The sequence below is a fragment of the Heloderma suspectum genome, chromosome 6 (genome assembly GCF_057233095.1).
Source record: "Heloderma suspectum isolate Gila_16-S chromosome 6, 16-S_ref, whole genome shotgun sequence".
Lineage (NCBI taxonomy): Eukaryota > Metazoa > Chordata > Lepidosauria > Squamata > Helodermatidae > Heloderma > Heloderma suspectum.
The window spans coordinates 86,595,927-86,617,730 of record NC_139463.1 but is presented as its reverse complement, the minus strand read 5'-3'; the positions used below and the strand labels follow the sequence as shown (position 1 = coordinate 86,617,730).

General features: G+C 49.6%; 1 protein-coding gene across 8 annotated transcripts; it reads left to right on the top strand.

Moving 5' to 3' along the window:
- Positions 1-13: 13 nt before the first annotated feature.
- Positions 14-19,883, top strand: LOC146341705 (von Willebrand factor A domain-containing protein 5A-like). Of its 8 annotated transcripts, none has more exons than XM_084805201.1 (16): positions 14-208; positions 1,144-1,266; positions 2,865-2,918; positions 4,610-4,812; positions 5,153-5,375; positions 5,726-5,898; positions 6,362-6,476; positions 6,604-6,776; positions 10,235-10,399; positions 10,543-10,646; positions 11,154-11,359; positions 11,667-11,792; positions 13,079-13,117; positions 16,985-17,136; positions 17,713-17,836; positions 19,118-19,883. In XM_084805201.1, the coding sequence occupies exons 2-16, from the start codon at positions 1,242-1,244 to the stop codon at positions 19,195-19,197; spliced, it is 1,962 nt and encodes a 653-aa protein (XP_084661327.1). In that variant the 5' UTR covers positions 14-208; positions 1,144-1,241; the 3' UTR covers positions 19,198-19,883. The 8 variants fall into 8 exon arrangements, with proteins under 8 accessions (XP_084661327.1, XP_084661326.1, XP_084661329.1 ...); XM_084805200.1 differs by having other exon boundaries at positions 11,667-11,816; XM_084805203.1 differs by having other exon boundaries at positions 2,846-2,918; positions 11,667-11,816; positions 19,118-19,882.
- Positions 19,884-21,804: the final 1,921 nt, after the last annotated feature.

Sequence of the window (21,804 nt, the reverse complement as noted above, 5' to 3'; positions counted from 1 at the left end):
CCACCCGAGTCCCGGGACCGGGGAGGGCTGCAGCAGGGCGAGAACTCGCGTCCGCGAAGGAAGGACCCTGTTGACGCTCCCTGGCTGGAGGCGCGGATAACGGGGATCGCTTCGGATGCTCCTTTGAAAAGAAGTTTTACTTTCGGTTCCGTTGCGCCGTTGCGGGAGAGGATCGGGGACGCGGCGGCGAGGCACCCGGCGCCGCGAGGTACGCGGGGGAGCCCCGGGCGCGCGCCCTCGCTGCGCGGCTCCCCGGCCCAGGGCCCCAGCCGCGCAAGCGTCTGTTTCTGGCCGAGGCAGGGCTCCGGCCCGCCCGCTCCGTGGACCTTCCGCGCACGAGGCGCCCCGGAGCTCTGAGAGCGGAGCCGGCCCCTGCGCCCCCCCCCCGCTCTCGCGGGCCGCCCTCTCAGCGCCGCCGCCGCCGCCTCCCTCCCGGGCGAAGCCGCCTGAGCCCGCAGTTCCCCGCTCCGACTCCCCCGTTCGGGCTCGCCGGCGGTGGCCCCTTTGCCTCGCTAGGCGCCCCCTGCCGCCCCCTGCGCGTCCCGGCTGCAGCAGGGTCCTCGGCCTCCCCCCCCCCGCGCGCCCCTATTTCCGCAGCGGGGCGGAGGAGGGGATTCCGACGGGGGCTGCGGGACCGCAAACAGATGCATTAATTGCCTAATTAATGCCCTGAACAGATGCATTGATTAGGCAATATGCATATGGTGCAGTATCCTCAGCTGTGGTTGGCTCCAGGTTCACTACTACCTTGGAGCTGAGCCCCCAGGTTCAGCTACCTTGGAGCTGAACCCCCAGCAGGGTCCTCGGCCTCCCCCCCCCGCGCACCCCTATTTCCGCAGCGGGGCGGAGGAGGGGATTCCGACGGGGGCTGCGGGACCGCAACGTGGGGCGCCCTCCCGGGTGCGGGGGGCCTGGCTCTCCGCTGGGTGCTGCTGTGGAAATACGTTCTGGGTCTCGGGTTGAGGGGGAAGCAAGCTGGGGCCCCCGACATCTTGAGGACACCCTCTCGCAGCCAGCACTACGGCACTGTGCGAGTTGTCGTCCAGAACATCTGGGGAACACCGGGTGGCCAGGCCTTGGGGGTGGTTTCGCAGATGCCGCTTCCCCAGCCTCTGGCGCTTTCAGAATTTTCCCCCCCAGCAGAACCGGGGCTGGATTCCTGCACCCTGTTGCCGGAGGAGAGAAGAGAGTGACCCAGAGCACTACCGCTTGGCAGCCGGTTCTTTCCTTTGGGTTGACTGATGGGAAATTTCCCCCCAGCCGAAGGTGACTCACTTGTTCCTAGGAAGCCCAGCCCGCGTCAGGCATCCTCACGTTCAGCCAGTGTTGTGCAGTCAGGAGTGGGGCTTCGCCTGTTCCAAAGTTGGCCCCTCCCGAGCCTGCCTTGTCTTTGTGCATTGGAGATTAGGGGACAGGGATGCCAGTGCCTCTGTGAGTTCATTTATTTATTTATTTTTAACCCCGCCTTTCTACCAAACAGTGGCACTCAAGGTGGCTTACAAAAACAATTCAAATGGATTAAAACAGTAAAACAAAACATTAAAACAGAATAGAAGCATAACAATTTTAGAAAATAATATTACAAACAGTACTCAACCCCACAGTCTGACTTACAGGCTAAAGGCCTTCTTAAATAAAGTGGTTTTGCCTGCCAGCCCAAAGGCACCAGAGACAGCAAACGTAGACTGCCTTGTGGGGGAGTTCCACAGCCTGGGAGCAGCCACCAAAAAGACCCTCTCTCGGGTCACAACCCAAACATGCTGCTGTGCTGCTTAGCACACTGGAGTTTTCCAGACTTTTTCAGTGCAAAACAAAGGCTTTTTCTTTAGAATTCCCAGAAAGAATATGAGGCAAGGGGTATATGTGTAACTTTTTTTTTCCTAAAAGAAAAAGCAATCAGATTTCTTCATTGTCCTGTGGAGGGGCCAGTACTCCATTGCAGAGCACATGCGATGCATGTAGAAGGCTCTGAGGTGTGAACTGCCCAGAAATCTTTGGCTGTTGGGTGGTATGGAAATGTAATAAGAAATAAATACAAGTAAAATAAACAACAAAACCCCATGTTACCTGTATGTATTTGAAATATTTGAGGGAGGAAATTATAGCACATGTAATGCAATTTAAATGTTAATATTATGTTACATAGGGGTTTTTTATTGGAATACGTGTAAATGTATAGACAATAGCATGGATTTCCCTTACTTAGTTTAAATGTAAGGAAGTAACAAAAGGTACTGAAAACGGCTGACACACCAATTCATTCTCCCCCACCCTGGTGCCCCCAAGATATGTTGGACTATAACACCTAGCATCCTTTAGTCATCACTGCTGGCTGGGGATGCTGGAAGTTGTAGTCTAACACATCTGAGGTTGGGAAAGGTCGTACTAATTATTTTCAGCAACACGAACAACTGTTCATGAAAGGCTGAGAACCGCTCACCTGTTTCAGCGGAGTTCATCTGTTTCAACAGAGTTTAACTCTCTTCCACTGCGGTTGTTTTTGTTTCACTGTCAATACTTATTAGTTCCATTTCACACCAAGATGATTTAAATTATATATTATATTATTCTCTCACACACTTCCCAGGAACAATCACCTGAAAACAACTTTGAAACTGCCAAGTTTGCCTAATACTGCATTTGCAGTTGGCCTCCATTCAGTGTTACTGGTGAACTTATACAATGGTAAAATTTCCACAGAAAAATAAAGCACTGGAAAAAGTTTCCACCCCACAGCCCTGCTTGGTGGGCACAGCAGCACCCACAGGAACCAGGTTGTCAAAGCCTGCTGTGAACGCCCATTTTTCAGTGTATGGGAAGTCATTATGTGTTGTTTGTTCACTAGGCAACTGCTTTCTCTCCAGCGCCATCGTCAGCCATGACTACCTGTGGCCTTCTCACGCAGTCTAAGAAACCAGGTAAATGGCCTGCCTATGGTTACTCAGTTGTATGTGTGCAAAACTTGTTAGCTGAACCCTGACAAGACCGAGGTACTTTTGGTGGGAGACAAGAGGAGGTTGGGGGATGTTGACCTGGTATTGAATGGGGTACGGCTACCCTTGAAAGACCTGCAGCCTGGTCTGCAGCCTGGGGGTCATTTTGGACTCCCAGCTGTCCATGGAGGTTCAGGAGTCAGCTGTGAGCCAGACAGCGCTGTACCAACTCCATCTGATACAGCGGTTGCACCCCTATCTTCCCAACTATCTGCTCCCATCGGTAGTACATGCCCTGGTCTCCTCTCGTTTAGACTACTGTAATGCACTCTACGTGGGGTTACCCTTGAAGACGGTTTGGAAGCTGCAACTGGTACAGAACGCAGTGGCTCGCCTGATTAAAGGCAGCCGCCGTCGAGATCACATCACTCCAGTGCTGAAGGAGTTGCACTGGTTACCAGTTGTTTTCCAGGCCAAATTCAAGGTGTTGGTTTTGACCTTTAAACATCTATATGATTCCGGCCCAGCCTATCGCAAGGGGTGCCTCCAGCAACACCAGACAGGCCACTCAACAAGATCAGCCTCAGATGGCCTTCTCTCTGTCCCATCAGCCAGGACAGCTAGACTGGTGGGGGCGAGGGAGAGGGCCTTCTCTGTGGTAGCCCCCACTCTAGGGAACTCTGTGGTAGTCCCTAGGGAACTCTGCCATGCCCCCACTTTAATGAGCTTCCACCGCGCATTAAAAATGTGGTTGTTCAGGCAGGCATTTGGGGTGGGTTAGGGTATTTTTAGAAATATGGTGTTTTTACTTTAAAATTTTATTGTTTTAAACTGTTCTATTATACACTCTGTACATCACCCAGAGTGGCTGGGTGACCAGCCAGATGGGCGATTTAAAAAATTAAATAAATAAATAAATAAAATAAACAGCAAGTATGAGTCACATGTAACGGTGGCGAGTCACATACCACTCTTTATAGATATGCAGAACTCGTATGCTCTAGCTAAATCATCGGTTAAACAACCCAAAGTTAACCCACAATTAGATGTAAGGTTAATCTTGGGTTGTTTAGCCCATGGTTCACCCATAGTGTCGGATGTCAAAGAGCAGGCTCCAATCTGAAGTTGCATATTCAACATGGCTTCGGCACAACTTGCCTAGTCGCATCCCACTGTCTCTTTCAATATGCAACCTCCACTCGGGGCAATTGGTTGTTCTATGCTATGGGTTAATTGCTGGTTAAACAAACCAAAGTTAACCTACAATTAATTGTTAGGTTAACACTGGGTTGTTTAATCCACTATTAACCCATAGCATCCAGGTTTGGACATTACAGAGCAGCCTCCAATATCAAATTGTATATTTCAAAGGGTGGTGGCACACACTGGGCATACATCAAAGCAGGCTACGATTTGCCACCATTACGTGTGAACAGGGCTGCTGTATGCTGTCTGAAGTGGCCACTCTGGAGCTTCCTAGTTCATAGTACGTAATTGTGTGGCTTTGCATGTCCTAAACCAACTGGCTGGCCTAGGAGTGGACTTAGGAGCCCAGGGGCCAAGGGTGGGTTTCCCCACTGTGCTGCTCAGCTGTGAACTCTGGGGTCAGGCCTTCCTGCTCTGAGCCAGGCCAGGCCTTGAGCTGACCATTCTACTTAACTGCTTCCTTGCCCCAGTGCCCTTGCGAAGCATCTCCGTGGACGTGGTGGTCCAGGGCTTCATGGCCGACGTGGTATCTGAGCTTCGGTACCAGAATAAGGAGAAGGACCCAGTGGAGGTGGTCTTTGTCTTCCCTCTGGACGATGAGGCTGCTGTGTATGCCTTCGAGGGCCTGATTGGTGGGACACACATTGAGGCCCAGATCCGAGAGAAGAAGCAGGTACTCGGGGAGTCCTGGGAAGCATAAATCTCTTTGGGGACTTTTTTGAGGGGTACCACAGGGTTTCTTGGACATGACTGTATCTCCACATGTAAAAAAAAAGGCCATGTTGTGTGTTTTCCCCCCATAGGCATGTGATTTCTTTTGAGGGGAGGGCCAGCAGGAAGGGGGTTAAACTCCATTACATCCCCAGGCACAGTGGCCCCAATCTGATCCTGGATGTCCACAGCCACCTTGATCTCTTCCAGAAGAGGAAAAAGCCCACCAGGGATCCTGCATCTGTCTGTGCCCTTGATTTCTCCGCATCTGACGTTCCCTCCTCTCCACCCCCCGACTGCAGGCAGAGCAGGAGTACCAGGATGCCCTGAGCGAAGGCCGCCAGGCTTTCCTGCTCGGAAGAGAAGACAACACCAGTGACATTTTCACCTGCACTCTGGGTAACCTTCCCCCCGACGGGGAGGCCACGCTGACGCTGCGCTACATTCAGGCACTGTCTCCGGAGCCTGACGGGGACGTCCGCTTTGTCCTGCCCGCAGTCCTGAACCCCCGCTACGTGCCGCAGGGTAAGGGCCCTCCTCCCAAACCCAGGGTTCAGGCCCCAATAAAAGCCTCTCAGAAACGTGATTTGCTACCCACAGGCCCGGACTGCTCACACTTAATCTCTTTTTCCACTGCATATGTAGACCAGGCCTATGTCTAGGGTCAGTCCCCCCACCCCTGCCCTCCTCAAGGTGCCTCTTCTTTGAGCAGCCCCATTCCTTCGCCCTCTCCTGCTGGAACTGCGCATAGTGCAGCGAGGATAGCCGTGTGTTGTGGAGCATCAGCTTGCATGCTGTTGGTGCGCTTCTCGTGCTCCTGAGAGATTGCCCACTTTGTTCTTCAGCTGTGCCTTTGCATGCGCCTCTCCCCACAGGGTCAGGAGGGGACACCGTGACCAAGAGCATGCCACGAGTGACCAAAGGGAAGCTTCCGTACACACTGACCCTCAGCGCTAAGCTGAAGTCTCCCCACGGCATCAGCCGTGTGGAGTCAAAATGCAGCTTTGAGCCCCTGCGCTACACAGCAGAGGACCGTACCACTGCCCAGGTAGGACTATGGATGAACTCAAGATTTGGGGTTGGTGGGAGCTTGTGAAAAAGGGTACCTTTTTAACATACCACGCTTGTGTTGGGGGGTATGGATTGGGGCCATGGCATATGGCAAGGGGGAATTCATCCTTTTGCCCTGCCATGATCCTGATCATAACCTTCCCTCTTCTCGAAGCCTGCTATTCGCAATAGAAAGAAATGATTTTCCCTTTAGTCAGGGACTCACCCAAAGGGCAGATCAGCAGGTTTTCGAGCACTTTGATTCACACGAGTATTTCATGATTTAAACAATCTACTATCAGAACCTAGAGGTTATTTCCTAACACAGAGAATGGTAATTAATAATCTGCCAAATACACCTAAAAGGAGATCTGAGCGGGGTTTCTTTGTGGGACTGAAACCTTGTCCAGTATGTGAGGGGTTTTGTTTTTGCTTTTCTGCTTCTCCTTGCCATCCCCAAGGTCTCCTTGGCTGAAGGGCACCAGTTTGACCGAGACGTGGAGCTGCTGATCTACTACGAGGACGATCACAAGCCCAGCGCCCTCCTGGAGGCTGGGAAGCCTGGAGCTGCCTCAGGTGGGCAAAGCCTGAGATGATGGAGTGAGGCGGGTGGGGGCTGAAATGCAAGGGTTGCTGGGAGGTGAAGGGGCACCACCTTAGGTGAAAATGCCGATTGGGTCTCCTTCCCTCCTGCCAACCACAGGGTCGCTGATGGGGGACCCAGCCCTTCTGCTCACCCTGTACCCCAGCGTCCCAGCCGCAAAGCCAGGCCAGAATGCAACTGGGGAATTTCTCTTCCTGCTGGATCGCTCTGGCAGCATGGATAGCAACACTGACCACAGTCCTGATTCACCATCACGCATTGAGAGTGCCAAGGTGCCCTGTGGATGGAAGACTGCATGGGGTGTTTGTGGGCTGCTAGGTATAGGCTGGTTATACAGGAGGGAGATAAAGAATTGTGTTGCTTCCATGGCATTTTTATCATGCCTTTCTTCCAAGATGTGTATGTGGCTCCTTCCTGCTCACCCATTTGATCCTCACAACAACGCTGTGAGCAGACTGGGCTTGGGGATCATGACTGGACCAAGGTCACAAAGTGAGGCTCATGGGTGGAGTAGGGTTTGAACTCAAGTCCTACACTTCAGCTGCTACAATACACTGGCAGAAGAAGGGCACTGTGAGAGACTGGAGGTGGATGAATGCTTGGGAGGAGAAGGGCCCTGTGATGTTGAAAGAGGCCTGAAAGGGTAGGTTGGGATGGCCAGGGAGACTCCAGCCTCTTTCTCTCCCCCTCTCAGGAGACCCTGATCCTCCTGCTGAAGAGTCTCCCTCTGGGATGTTACTTCAACATCTATGGCTTTGGATCTGGCCATGACTCCTTCTACCCGTGAGAATCAGAACAGCCAGCATTGTCAAACGCTCGTCTCTTTCAATGTTGTTTCCCTGTGTTCTTGACTGAAAATAAAACTGGGTACTAATTAATTCTGTGGAGAGTTGGATGTTCCACTTGATCATCTAACTCAGGGGTGACAAAACCTTGTCACCGGAAGGGCCAAAATTCCATTTCAGAGAAGCTCTCAGGGACCGCATTTCAGTGTTCAGTGGGCCCAAGATGAAAGCGGGCAAGGCGCAAAAACAGGTGTGGCTGGAAATTCCACCCCTCCCGCAATTGTTAACCATTTATAGTATGAAACCTGTCTACTCAGAAGTAAGCATGAGCTCAACATCTACTCAGAAATAAGAAGGACTGAATCACTCAGAAGCTTCTTCCCCTGTCCCTGACCCCTCTGCCCCACAGCGGAGAGCACTTCTCTTCGATTAGCAGCTGATCAGAGATAAGAGCTTTTCCCTCTGAGGCAAAGAAGACAGGACCAGGGGAAGAAGCTGCCATGCCTGATGGAAAACTCCTGCAGAACTTATCAGGCCCATTGGCTGGAGTTCCCTCTCTCTAGTCTAAAATCAATGAAAAGGAAAGTTTAAGAAGTGCCAAAATACTTAACCAAGAACTTGGAAAGAAAATACAAGACCTGTATTTTCTTCTTGACGTGAGAATTGAATCTGCATTGTAGGGTACTGATTGGGATTTGTATGGCGAATACGTGGGTGGTCCCCATGGGTGTGGGGAAGGTTGAAAAATAGCTTGGTGGGGAACTTGGCAGAGCTCGGGGAAAACAAGTCAGCTTCCTTGACTCTCTGGCTTCCTCTGCAGGCAGAGTGTAGAATACACCCAGCAGACCATGTCGGATTCCCTCCAGCGTGTGAAGAATCTGAAGGCTGATTTGGGGGGCACAGAGATTCTTCACCCACTGAAGGCAATTTACAGCCAGCCATGCCAGGAAGGACATCCTCGCCAGGTACGGAGAGCTTTGTTGGCAGACGGTTCCCTCACATAGGGGATCAACTTCTACATAAAAAATCAAAGGGTTTTCAGAATGGCAATGAATACAAGTGGCCAGGGGTGTTAGGCACACGGGAAGAGTTATGGAAGATACATGACCACATCAAAGATACTAGGTTTGATCTCACCACCCAAATACTAGGCCACTGTCACACTCATATAAGTGAGCAGAGATGAGTAACTGAACGTCCTGGCAACTCCCGAGCCTCTGAGGTTAGTAGAAACTTCACTGTAGGCCTCCAAATGGGGATGTGGGGGGAGAACATGCTTGTACTGAGAGCTGGAGACCACATGCCATGTTGACACAGTGGTGTTTGTGTGGGGGGGGGGCGCTCTGGTGGTAGGTTCTTGAAATACCTTTGCAGGGTACCACACCTTAAAACCCACTTTTAACCCACTTAAAACTCTCTCTCTCTCTCTCTCTCCGGCTCTTTGTGTTCACTGATGGTGAGGTATATAATACAGACATGGTCATTGCTGAAGTTTGATGTCACCACAACTCCCATAGGTAAGAGAAGGCAAAGCGAGTTCTGCCCTTCTCAGCTCCCCACACCCTGGTTTCTGTCCCATTCTGAGACTCAGTCTCTTCCCCTCAACCCCAAACAGATGCTTCTCCTTCGGCATTGGTGAAGGGGCCTCCACGGCCCTCATCAAAGGTATCGCTCGGGCAGCCGGCGGCAGCGCGGAATTCATCACGGGCAAACAGCGCATGCAGGCCAAGGTGAGGTCTCGGAAGCTCTGCCTTTCTCCCCCTGTCTTCCTGAATTCCTCAAGACTCACCTGAGCTGGATGTAACTCACTAGATTCCTCTGAGCCTCTCAAAATGTGCTTTGACTGTGGGAGCCCAGTTCCCTCCTAATCAAAAAGGCTCAGTGGCGTAATCTGAAAACCATGCCTGAAACCCGAACAAATGAGGAACTGTCCCACCGGAGTTTCACCCAGAGCATGGAGGCCGGGCTTTGAAGTGTACCTTGGATTGATAGTTTGGCTTAACTTTATCCTTTCTTCATGCTGTTGAACAATGAGGTTGTTCAGACGATCAGTGGGGGAAACAACGCAGCATTCGTTGTTCCCCCTGTCTGTGCCACTGACGCAACCAGGATTCCCCTAATTCCCTGTGCTGTGGGTTGCCGTGTCGTCCAAACACGGCATGCAGTGTAGGCATGATGAATGTTCACCCACCCCACAACCCCTACTACAAGCCATGGGTGCAAATTGGGTGGGTGAGAATTGATTACCACAGCGCAGGTATTTAGGGTAATCCCGGTCTTGCAGCCAGCACACAAGGGGGCAGGGGAACCTGACTATTCCCTTTTGAACCGAAAAATGCAAGTATGTTGTTTTCCAGCAGATCAGTTAAAATGTCATCCTCCATTCCCCGAGGGAAAATCTAGGTGTAAAACCATCGGAATTTAGTAGTGGTGCAAGGTTTAAATGCATATCTAGGGAAACAACAAAAGGAAAGGAAAGATTAAGGCAAAAGGGTGCACTTCTTTTAGGCGGGCTTATTGTTTTCCAGCAGATCTGTTAAACTGTCCCTCTCCCCAAAGTAACCGAGACGGAAATCTACTTGGCGACACTAAGTCCAGGTTTGGATGACCAGCGGAGGAAACAACGCAGCATCAGTTGTTTCCCTCACATCCACCGTTCCTATATCATACCTACGAAAGTGCTTCTCAGAGCTCAGCCTCTGCTCAAGGGGCGTTCCAGACATGTACAAAAGATAGGGAAAACAGGATAGCTTATTCATCCCCCACACACCCCTTCTGGCTTCTTTCAACAAGGCATTGTCCACACAGTTGTAAGCACAGTTTCATATCGATAAGGACTAGAGATGTTTTTTTTTATTATTTTTGAGTGATAGTTGACTTTTTTCTTTTGTGGGGGAGCCCAGGTTCCCTCCTCCCCCCATTATAAGATTGTCATCTTCTCACAGGCACTGCAGTCTTTGAAGAAGGCCCTGCAGCCAGCAGTGACGAGGATCTCTCTCCGCTGGGACTTGCCCTCCGGTCTCGAGGCCATGCTTGTGGGGTCAGGCCCGCAGGTCATCTTTGAGGGGCAGCGCTGCCTCATCTATGCCCAGATCCGTGGGCAGCATCAGGCGAGTAACATCCCCCCCCATGGCCTAACCAGTTACGAATCCTCGCCTCCCACCCGATATACCCAATCCTGCCTCAGCCTTTGCCAAGGGGGTTCTCTCACCTTTGAGGGGCCGTAATCATCGCACCTTCTGTTCTCCTGCAGTCTCCAGGCTCCACAGAAAGGACTGTTGTTCTTCAGTACCTCTTCCAAGACCAGACGTACACGGAGACGATGATGTTCCCACTCCATGCTGAGGCAAGGGACAGGTAGGCTTGTCTCTTCGATTTGCCCTCCTGCCTTTAGCAAGGATGATGGGATTTGCTTAATTACAAACAGAACTGGGGATTCCTCATCTTATAATATTCTGCAGCAAGGTGGAAAATCTAGCATCCCTCATTCGCCCTCTGGATCCCCCACCCCCGGCTCCGTGCCCAGGCGCCTTGGCTATAAATATAACCATTTTGGTCCTGCTATATGGGCAAAACTGCAATATCTACAGCACGTTTGATCAGACCCTGGGAAATGTGACCTCCGTTGGGCCCCTCCTCTGGTGCAGACCCCTGGTAGACTTACTTGGCAGTGATGGTGGGCAACGCAGGCGAAACGCAGTAGTGCTGCAACGCAGGCGAAACGTGAGCAATAGCAAGTAGCAAAGGGTTCCTGGCTTTCAGTGGCTGGGTGTTAGTGCTCCTGGGCAAGGCTCTGGACTCTCCATAGGTCAGCTGTGCTGAACAATCTCCACATTTCTCACACCTGCTTCTCTCTCAATCCAGGCTCCCCATTCACCAGCTGGCGGCTCAGGCCCTGTTGCAGGAGCTGGAGGAGGCCGGGGAGAAAGAAGAGGAGAAGCGGCGCCTAGCGCTCGAGACAAGCCTGAGCTCTGGGGTGGTGTGTTCGCAAACGGCCTACGTGGGGGTGAACACGGCACTGGGCAAGCCAGTGAAAGGGCCCCTCACCCACCGGGGTGTCCCACTTTCATGTGAGTTGGTAGAAATGGCTGTAGGTGTGGCCTGGGTCACTAAGGAGCTGTTGAATTGGAGGCCATTTTATCTGCTCATTGCCATCTGGCAATGGTTTTCCAGGTGATAGGGAGTCAGGTGACTGTGCATCAGTTCCCTGGATCTAGACCATCCCACTCAGGGGAGGAATGGCAGGATTGGGAGATCTTGACTGATGTTGTATGATTATATTGTTTTGCCTTGGTTGTGTCCTGCTTTGGGAATATTGTATAATCAAAAGTGGGTAATACTTGTCATGAATTAAAGCTCTGTCTTTATTTTCTCCAGGTCTATGTGGTGGTGGCGAAATGCCACCTGCAGTATGTTCAGTTCAGTCATACTGTTGTAAGCCACAAATTAGATGTGCAGCGCCTCAAATAGCATTTAACCGTGTTTTAAATGCTCCTCCTATGTGTAAGTCTCAGCGGCCCAAATCAGGTACGGAGAGCCGCAGCCAGCAGCATTCCGTGGTGGCGGAATGCTGCTTGCGCTATGTTCAGAGACACACCATTGTATAGAATCAATCATAGAATAGTAGGGTTGGAAGGGGCCTACAAGGCCATCGAGGGGCCTACAAGGGGCCTATAAGGCCATCTTCTAGCACGAAGAAGATGTGCAGCGCCTCAAACGGCATTTAACCATGTTTTAAATGCTCCTCCTATGCGTAAGTCTCAGCGGCCCAAATCAGTGCAGCCATCATGGAGTCCCTTTCTCTTCTGAATGGATGAGAACTACTCTTCTAGTAGTTACTGAATTCCTCACAACAGGAGATATGTTTGCACCTTGATTTGGGTTGCTCTGTAGTTTCTTCTGATATTCATGTTTTTGACCTGGAAAGGTGGCTAGTACAGGATATTTCCTTGAGTGGAAATGGTAGAGCCCCAACTGAGGTGCTATAGACAGAAGCCTGGGATTTGGGCTCCCCCCCCCCCTTCCCACTGAGTCCTGACTGAGGATGTCACTCAACCCCTTCGTTATTCCAGACAAGTAGCAGATACCAAGATTTTTTTCAAACAAAGCGTAGCGGTTAAGACGCTGAACTGCAGACTGGAAGGTCGGCAGGACAGCAGTTCGAGACCCGAGTGCTGCGTGACGGAGTGAGCTCCCGTCTTCAGTCCCAGCTTCTGCCAACCTAGCAGTTCGAAAGCAAGAAATTGCAAGTAGATAAATAGGTACCGCCTCGGCAGGAAAGGTAACAGCGTTCCGTGCACCTCGGTGTTCAGTCACGCCAGCCACATGACCACGGAAGCGTCTTCGGACAGCGCTGGCTCTTCGGCTTAGAAACGGGGATGAGCACCGCACCCTAGAGTCGGACACAACTGGTTGGGGACACCTTTACCTTTACTTTTTAGCGGTTGTTAACTGACTGTGAGGTCTAGACACTTTCCTTTGCAAAATGGAGCTTTTCAGTCTCTCAAAGGTTCCCTATTAGCAGCCATATTCTAGGATTTGGAAGAGTGTGGCAAACTTTGGCATGATTGTCAGAGTCTAACCCAGGCTGATATATCCAGTCGCCAACTGGTACTTCGCGTTTCTGGTGTATCAGGATCCGTCTGTGCTCCAAACAGAAATTAACAATAAAGGACTTTTTAAATACATTCCACAGCAAGTCAGGGTAGTTGATAATAAATGCAAGGTATATGCACTGAAATCAGGAACACTGCGGTGAAGCTAAATCCCTTCTTTTCTTCTCTTCATAGTTGCAGCCTGCTTCAAGTCTTTAAAGACCAGCGCTTCAGGTAACACATGAGAAGAGCTTTGTTGGACATAAGAGGACACGTGGACATGGTTGTAGAATTAATGGACAAGCTGAATAGAACAGTGTGGCTGGATCTGCAATATGCTGACGTGCAGTCATCCGAGAGAGAAATGGGAGGTGGATTTGTACAATCAATGATTAAAATGGATCTCTAGCCCCAGTCATGGGTAATCTGCATGGACAGGTCCTCAGATGATGACTGAGGAGCTGGAGTGGGCCACTGGTCCCACCCCCCAGATACCCGCATGTTGGAATGGCCACTGCACTCGCAGAACCTGCCGGGGAGCAGCCACTTGCATGTAGCTTCATCAGGGCAAACATCTCTACCAACACAGTGCAAGCCAGCTAGCTGGTCTTCATGTGAGCAATTGATGCACTTCAGGCAATTGATGCACTAAGGGCTTCTGTGCCAGGTGATTTATAAGGGGATGGGAGATCCAGGAAACCAAACCCATCAGCTCAATTGTCAGAAAGCATAAATACCACTGATCCAATCAGTAGCGTGAAGGAGGCGTCATCCATGCGTTTGTAAGTAACTTCTGGCATGGAGTTCTGCAGTGCACTCTGTGTGGCTTCCTTATAAGGAGCAGTCCTCCTCAAGCTGGTGCTTTCCAGATGTTTTGGACTGCAGTTCCCATCAGCCCCAGTTAGTATGGCCACATTCAGGCCTTCTGGAACTTGTACCTGGAGGGCACCAGGTTGGAGGAAGGCTGGTATAGACTGTTTGCGGGTTATAAGCTTCAGCTGATGTAGAAACTACTTACGGCAGGAGTGTGAAGGGAGGAAGGTGGTAACTCCAAGCAGTGTAGGCAGGGATGACAGGATGCTCTGATGGAACACCAGCCTAGCAACATAGATTGCCATCACCACTTACATCCAATTCAGCCTGGGCCAGGGGACTCTCAGACCTTTCAGGACAAACCTAAGGCTTGTGAAACAAGGGGCCACACCAGCACCCTCTATTTCAGCCTGAAACCTTAAACAGTGGGAATAACCAAGAGGAAAGCTCTGGACTTAGTACCAAGGCCAATTGGAATAAAGCCCAGATGTTCCAATAACATAGGCAGTAATTTTATTTATGGAAAGGGGATAACATACAAAAGAAACAGAACAGTCTTTGGAACATACATTAGAAACAGAACAGTCTGCCTAAACATGTCTATAAGTACCAGCAGCAAGGATCATCGATAGAACAGGAGCTCAGAAAACAAACCTTCCAAGGCAAACCTTGGACAGGGCAAAACAAATGCAAACGGTGACCAAGGCATCCTCTACCCCCACCCCCACGCCCTTTTTATACTCAAAAGCCTTCAACAGGCTGAACCCTATTAACCAATCATGAGGTGAACCCTATTAACCAATCATGAGCTGGCTGGAAACAAACGGGGCGGAATATCTCATCAACCATCAGCTGAATTGGTTCAACCCAATTAGTGAATGTTTTACTGTGGCCTTGAAGCCAGGGAAAACAACATAACACACCCACGTGTCTTAACACAGACGTGCAGACCAAGACATCCAGAATGGAACTATAGTGCCTTGCATAAGTATTGACCGCCCTTTGACTTTTCCACGTTTTGTTGTGTTACAACCTGGAATTCAAATGGAGTTAATTAGGGGTTCTTGTCACTGATCTACACAAAATAGTCCATAATGTCAAAGTGGGAAATCTACGTATTTTACAAAAGGATTTACAAATAAAAACGTGAGAAGTCTGGATTGCAAAAGTATTCATCCCCTTTGCTGTGACACCCCTAAATAAGCTCTGGTGCAACCAACTGCCTTCAGAAGTCACCTAATTAGTTAAATGGAGTCCACCTGTGTGCAAGTCAAGTGTCACATGATGTCAGATTAAATACACCCATTTCTGGAAGGCCCTAGAGTTTGTTGGAAAGCATATCTAAACAAACAGCATCATGAAGACCAAGGAGCTATCAAAACAACTCCGGGATAACGTTCTAGAAAAGCACCAATCAGGGTTGGGTTATAAGAAATATTCCAAACTATGAACATCCCCCAGAGCACCGTTAAATCCATTATTACACAATGGAAAGAATATGGCACAACCGTGACTCTGCCTAAAGGAGGCTGTCCACCAAAACTCTGGTCAGGAGGGCATTAGTCTGAGAAGCAACCAAGAGGCCAATGGGAACTCTGAAGGAGCTGGAGAGAGCCGCAGCTGAGATGGGAGAAACCCTCCATGGGACAACTATCACCTGGATGCTCCACAAAGCTGGGCCTTATGGAAGAGTGGCGAGAAGAAAGCCATTGCTGAAAAAACCCATGTCAAATCCTGTTTGGATTTTGCCAAAAGGCATGTGGAAGACACAGCAAACATGTGGGAAAAGTTTCTCTGGTCTGACGAGACAAAACTGAACTTGTTGGCCTTCCCGCAAAACCCTATGTTTGGCACAAAGCCAAGAGCGCTCATGCCTTGAGAACACCATCCCCACGGTGAAGCGTGGTGGTGGCAGCATCATGTTGTGGGGATGCGTTTCATTGTCAGGGCCTGGGAAACTGGTCAGGATTGAGGGCAAGGTGGATGGAGCCAAAAACAGGGCAATAATAGAGGAAAACCTGTTTTGGTCTGCAAGGGACCTGGGACTGGGGTGGAGGTTCACCTTCCAACAGGACAGTGACCCTAAAAACACAGCCAAAGTTATACTGGAGTGGTTTAAAAGAAGAACCTGAATATCTTACAATGGCTCCGTCAAAGCCCAGACCTCAATCCAATTCAGAGTCTGTGTGCAAGACTTAAAAATTGCTGTGCAGCAATAGTTCCCATCCAACCTGGCAAAGCCTGAGCAATTCTGTCAGGAAGAATGGGCAAAAATTGGAGGATCCAGATGCACAAAGCTGGTAGAGACTTAACCCAAACGACTCACAGCTCGAATTGCTGCCAAAGGTGCTTCTACCAAGTATTGGCTCAGGGGGGTGAATACCTATGCAACCAATGAATGCCAGTACTTCTTCACACAGCTCATAGTGAAACTATGGAATTCGCTACCACAGGATTGGTGATGGCCGCCAATCTGGATGGCTTTAGAAGGGGGTCGGACAAATTCCTGATGGAAAAGGCTATAAGTGCCTACTAGTCCTGATGGCTACGTGCTACCTCCAGTACCAGAGGCAGCGAGCCTGTGTACCCCAGTTGTAGGGGAACATGGGTGGGAGGGTGCTGTTGCGCTCATGTCCTGCTTGTGGGTTCCTGGTTGACAGCTAGTTGGCCACTGTGTGCACAGAATGCTGTACCAGATGGACCCTTGGTCTGATCCAACAGGGCTCTTCTTATGCTCTTACGTTCAGTTTGGTTTTGCTTAATTAACTTTTGTGCCACAATACAAATATTTTGCACTTTCAAAGTGTTAAGTACGTTGTGTAGCTCAGATGGTAAAAATCCCAATTAAATACATTTCAATTCCAGGTTGTAGCATACCAATGTGTGGAAAAGTCGAAGGGGGGTGAATGCTTATCCAAGCAAAGCACCGTAGAGAGGCTGCTCAAACACAGAAGCAGAAATTGATTTCTTGACAGGGGCTGTTGAACCAAGGGCCAAATGTAGCCCACCGGGGACCCCAATCCAACCCTCTGAGCGTCCCCAGGTGGCCACACCTCCTTCCCTTGGCCCCACCCCTTTCCTTCCACCACCAATCATTTGGTGTTTTCCTGGCTTGTGGCCACTTTTTCCCATTCGAAATGACATGGCACTCCTAAGGCGTAGTTACTGGGAGTATGCACGTTAAGCAAAGTTGTGGTATTTTTGGCCCTGCCCTATTTGCCTTCTGAATGTGCTTTTAATTTAGCTGCTTTTAATTTGTTGTTTTACTTCCCCTTTTGCCCATTGCAGTGGAAAAACAGTCCTTCACCATGAAAAGGGAATCCCCTTTCTTGAGCCTGGTGTCCCTGCAGAAGGCTGAGGGCTCCTGGCATCTTGATTCTAGCTTGGCCAACATCCTAGGCCTGAAGGAGGCTAAGCTCTCAAGCAAAGCACCTCCCCAGGTAAGTTTGAGGCAGAGCGTGTAGCATCTGCACTGTGCAGAGGAAAGGGATCAGTTCTCTGACTGGGTACTTCTGGTTAGAAATGGCCATCCGAGACACCTATGCTTGGGCCTTGAGGTAACAACTAAGAGTTTGCTGGTATTGACAGAATGGTTCTGTGCAGACGAGATAGATCTTTGCTCTGATCCAGCACGGCTCTTATGTTCCTAAGTTAAGGTTCTATACCTAAAATGAACTGTGGATTTAGATTTCTAAGCAAAGCCTGCTGTGTGGAGGGCGTGTGGAGTAAGGTACCAGAGAAGTCTCTGCTTGTTGGCTTTTTATGGAGAGGGCCCTGGAGAGGCAACAAACCTGCCTTAGCCAGGGGCTGCTCCTCAGAAATGTAGAATTTAATCTTCAATATTACGAACTGTGTTCTCCAAACCCACTTCAAACCAGGGTGTCACATCCTGGACTGCAGCTGATCCATAACCATAGTGCGGTATTGAAATGTCACAGTGTCTTGTTCTAAGAATGGTTAAGTGCTAAGGACTAACAAGTGAGCAAGACTCAGTGTGTCTCTTGTCTTTTAATCAGGCGGCCCCAGACACACGGGCGACAGTGCTGGCCATCCTGTGGCTCCACTCCCGTGCCGCAGGGCAGAGGGATGAATGGGAGCTACTGGAAGCCAAAGCTCTCAGCTGGCTCCGTGCAAATGCAGGTAAGACGATGTGGACACTGGTTAGGGGGACCTGGGAATGGGCGGGAAAGGATGGAGTACAGAGCCTGGAGGTCAGAGGCTGAGGTTCCGATACAAGTTCCCTGGTCCAACCAATCCCTTGTTAAGGCCCTAGATCTTGCGGGTGGCTTTTTCATCTCTCCTTGGATCCCAGTCCAATCTTCCTTCCCTCAGATTTGGCCTGTATGGTGTATAAATTAAGATCCCTTAAAAAGGAAATACTGTTCCACCTCTGGAGCTTCCATTCATTGCATTGGGTAGTACAACGTGCCTCTTTCCAGGGTCCATGTTAGAGATGTCTTCAAATGTAGGCTGAGGAAAACAGTGATGTAGTCTCTTTATCTTGAATCTGGAGGTGGATGGGACGTTCTCTGCTGTATCTTGGCTCACGGAAGAGAGAGAGAGTGGAGGCCCCCTGCATAGTAATCTCCAGCCATGTTTGGATGTTGGCCTCTCCAGCTCAAAGCACAGAGCTCCCTGCAGGAGATTCTTCTCTGTGCTGTCCTGAATGGCCAGTACTGGGCTACAGAGTAAGAGCAGCCTAAACACCACCTTTTCCCCATTCTCCATGTTCTGTCTCTTACCACCCCGATGTCCTGCAAAGGTCTTTCTCCTCATCCATCCATTGTACTTTTAATGCTCCTCTTTTATTTTTATTTCTCAGTATTCACATTCAGAAGATCAATTGTTTTATTCCTGATCAGGCTGGCTCATATATGACATGCCCTGCTGCTATATTTTGCGTGTCTGCTTGTCTACGTGTAGTATTTTGAAGAATTGTGCTCCCAATCTCTTGTGCTAGAGCACACAGCTAATTAAACCATTTTTTTTTTAAAGGTGGGGTGAACACTGGCAGTGGTACCTTCTTTGTATGCAGACTATTACACGTGAATGAGGGCTAAAACACGCATTACACTAAAGATGTAGATAACAGCTATGTCTCCCTTTACTTTTTACTCTAAAGTAGCATGGGAAGCATAATCTGGATTGGGCCCATAGCAGAGGGAAATCTTTAAAGCCTTCTACTCCTCAAGATAAGGTCCCAATTCAGATCAGCCCCCCTATGCCTACTCTAGAGTAAAAATTTTAAAAAGACACATCTGTTGGCTATGGTAACCAGGAAAGGCCTGGTTAGTCCCTGAGATGATGCATTGAAAAGGACTTGCCAAATGCATGTGCAGAAAATGAGGCCAAATACTTGTGCGAGGACTAACATGAGGTGGGAGATGCTGACAGAGCCTAACCTTTTCTGTCTCTTTGCAGGGCCTCAGTTGGCTGAGTGTGTGAAGGCCGGCAATGCAATGCTGGGAAGTAGCGTAAGCCCCCAGGCCTTCGGGCTCTGAGCTGCACTATGTAACCGTGCTCCTTTAAGCTGGAGTTTCTGCTTCACTCCCTTTTATCTTCCTGCCAAGGTGGGACCTGCTTCATTCCCATAAGGACATCAGTTGTGTAGCCCACTGGTAGAATGTCCAGAATTCAACCCATTTTGACCCTGAGGAGCTCTGACAAGAGAGACAGGTTCTGAGGAGAGAAAAGGAGGCAGAGATCAGGAAAAGAGGTTCTGAGGAAACTGCGAAGAGGGAAAGAAGGACGGAAAAAAGAAGTCTTCAGGAGGCTGAGAAAAGACCAGGAGAGTGGCAGCAGCATTGTGACCTCCCGATAGTTACCAGTCACTTGATGTCAGACACTGAGGCCTAGAATTATTTCTGAGGCCTTGACTTCACACCTAGAGACAGGTTTCAAGAAATCACCTACCTTTGTGGCCTGTATAACTATTGGACTCCCTTCCCTCCATTTTATTGTTTAGTGACTTACTTTAAATCACTTATTCATTTGAAAGTTCGTTTTGCTCCCTCCCTCCTTTTTCCCTGCTCTGTTAAATGAATTCAATAAAGAAAAAACCTTTTGGTTTAACATGTGTTAACGGCTTTCCATGTTCACTCAAAGGTCCAAAATGTCGAGCAATTATGGCTGGTCAGGGCCATGCTCCTAACAGATGAATTAATTAGGCGATATGCATGTGGTGCAGTATCCTCAGCTGTGGTTGGCTCCAGGTTCACTACTACCTTGGAGCTGATGACTGTCAGTGGCAGGGTGGTGACCTCAATCCCAGATGTATCCGTTTGCTGGAATAGGCACATGGAGTCTATGCAACTGAAGCTCTCATGAAACTGAAGCTATGTTACAGGTGCCCCACTGGCAACCTAAGGTAAAAAGTGACTGATATTGATGTGAAATGGAAAGTGAGTAGTCCAGGCTCCTCTGGCATCCAAATCCAAAGTCGAGCATTCTCATTTCTCCTCCTCCTGCCAAAGACATGCTCCACAGCTACTCTTTACAGAGTGTTCACCAGTCAAGAAAACTATTCTGGAACATGAAGAGCCTTTTCCTGACAAGTCCTTTGAAGTTCTCACTGTTAAGGGCACTGATGCCAGAAAAGATCCAATAAGACATTCCTAACAGAAATTGCTGTATTGTAGGACAGGATAGAATCCAACACACTCTTGGTGCATCTGTTTTTAAAACAAAACCTGCACATAGAAAACTAGTGCATGAAGTGCACTGATGTTCATCCACATTCATTTACAGACGTGCATCAAAAGACAAAGTGCATCAAAGAAGTCATAATTCCCTCACTCTGAGATTAAGCCCTGGGGAGGGGCCTCTGTCATTTCTTAGAGGGCCAGCGTGGTGTAAAATATGGATTGTTCGATTTTAAGTTCACACACACACACACACACGAGTTATGTTTTAACTGAACTCTCTTTAAAACCTGTGATTGTAAGTCATGTTGGAGGCCCCGTGTGAAGCTGACAGGTGAGAATAACAGTATTTTATAAATACTTAAAATAAATTCTGAATAGGAAGAGGTGGGTTCAAATACCTGCTTGGCCATGAAGGTCACTGGGTAGTCTTGGGCCAATCACTATCTTTCAGGTAAACCTACCTCACAGGGTGGTTGTCAGGATCAAATGGTGGGTGGGGGTGAACCCTGTAAGCCACATGGAGCTCCTTGGAGGAACAGTGATACAATTTCCCTCTAATACTAACATGGGTGATCCTATAATTGCATCTGGACTTTACTGATCTCTTGGCGGCTTCCTAGCTTTTGTGCTATTTTCCCCCATCCTGAAAAGTTGAAATGCCTCTCCTAAGGCTTAGTTCATGGCAAGAAGAGCACTAAACTAAAATACGCTGGTATTTTTGGCATATGGGTCCCACCCCCTTTGCCTTTGGCTCCGTCCACCACCAGAATGCAGCCCCTGAGAACTCGAAAATGGAATTCATCCCTTGCTGGAGGAGGGTTCCGCACCCCTATGTAGGGCAAGAATACCACCCATGAGGGGACTTTGCTTTGCAGGCAGAAGTTTGAGATTCCATCCCTGGCATCTGCTGGTGGGGCTGGGAAAAATTGCCTGAAACTCTAGTGAGCCACTGCCAGTCAGCATAAGCCAAGCTGGGCCAGGTGGACCATTGGTCTTGACTCGGCATAAGGCAGCTTCCTCCTCCATTCCTGTCAGTTCATCTGCGGTTAGTATTATCATTCCCCAAATGGGGCGGGGACTAGCACAACATGCTTCCTGTCTGGAGGCGAGGATAATGGGAATTGCTTTGGATCCTCCTCAAAAAAACAACAGCTTTCCGTTCTGTTCAGCTGTTGAGGAGAGAGAGTAGGAGGGCAGTGCAGCAAACCCCCCAAGCCCTTCAAGGTACGCAGGGAAACCCCGTGGTGCGCTTCATTTCTGAGTGGGCTCATCTGTCCAGCATCCCCAAACATGCACACTTTTCTTTTTCACACAAACAAAAGTTCTGCCAGCTCGCATCGTGGACCCCTCCAGGTACATTGCCACAGGCCATGGGGTCCTGAACCGCTTTGAGACCGAAACTGGCCCCCTTCACCCAACCATCTCTCATGGGCTCCTCTGTCAAAGCCACCACCTCCCTCCCTG

Bases quoted from the DNA above. Each gene is read 5' to 3' on its own strand.
- LOC146341705 (XM_084805200.1), top strand. From the start codon at position 1,242: ATGGGAAATTTCCCCCCAGCCGAAG. The intron at 5,376-5,725 runs GTAAGGGCCCTC...CTCTCCCCACAG, and splicing joins CCCCCGCTACGTGCCGCAGG to GGTCAGGAGGGGACACCGTG. The intron at 11,360-11,666 runs GTGAGTTGGTAG...TATTTTCTCCAG, and splicing joins CCGGGGTGTCCCACTTTCAT to GTCTATGTGGTGGTGGCGAA.